Genomic DNA, 727 nt, shown 5'->3' with positions numbered 1-727 from the left:
CATCCCCCTCCCCCCGTATACTCCACTCCCCATCATCCACCTCGCCCCGTATACTACACTCCCCATCATCCACCTCACCCCGTATACTACACTCCCCATCATCCACCTCACCCCGTATACTACACTCCCCATCATCCACCTCACCCCGTATACTATACACCCCATCATCCACCTCACCCCGTATACTACACTCCCCAACCTCACCCCATATACTACACTCCCCATCATCCACCTCACCCCGTATACTACACTCCCCATCATCCACCTCACCGCGTATACTCCACTCCCCATCATCCACCTCACCCCGTATACTACACTCCCCATCATCCACCTCACCCCGTATACTACACTCCCCATCATCCACCTCACCGCGTATACTCCACTCCCCATCATCCACCTCACCCCGTTTACTACACTCCCCATCATCCACCTCACCCCGTATACTCCACTCCCCATCATTCACCTCACCCCGTATACTACACTCCCCATCATCCACCTCACCCCGTATACTACACTCCCCATCATCCACCTCACCTCGTATCCTACACCTTGCTCACGGCGCTCTCTGTGTAGACGGAGTGGGAGGCTCTGGAGCTGACGGATCATCAGTGGGCGTTGGACGACCTGGAAGAAGAACTGATGGGGGCGGACCTCAACTTCAAGGGGATGTTCAAGCGAGAGCTGCAGACGGCCATCTTCTGAGTCCTGGAGTTCCCCCGAGGTTCTC

General features: G+C 56.3%; 1 protein-coding gene across 1 annotated transcript in view; it reads left to right on the top strand.

Moving 5' to 3' along the window:
• LOC108803482 (ER membrane protein complex subunit 3-like) overlaps positions 1-713 on the top strand; it is an 11,077-nt gene extending 10,364 nt beyond the window's left edge. The window contains exon 11 of the mRNA XM_018575324.1: positions 574-713. Coding sequence (XP_018430826.1) covers positions 574-702 — 129 coding nt within the window. The 3' untranslated portion in view covers positions 703-713. The remainder of the gene's footprint in view (positions 1-573) is intronic.
• The last annotated feature ends 14 nt before the right edge of the window (positions 714-727 follow it).

The sequence above is a fragment of the Nanorana parkeri genome, unplaced genomic scaffold (assembly GCF_000935625.1).
Source record: "Nanorana parkeri isolate BGI_ZX_2015 unplaced genomic scaffold, ASM93562v1 scaffold3789, whole genome shotgun sequence".
Taxonomy (NCBI): domain Eukaryota; kingdom Metazoa; phylum Chordata; class Amphibia; order Anura; family Dicroglossidae; genus Nanorana; species Nanorana parkeri.
This window is presented reverse-complemented; position numbering and strand designations above follow the sequence as displayed.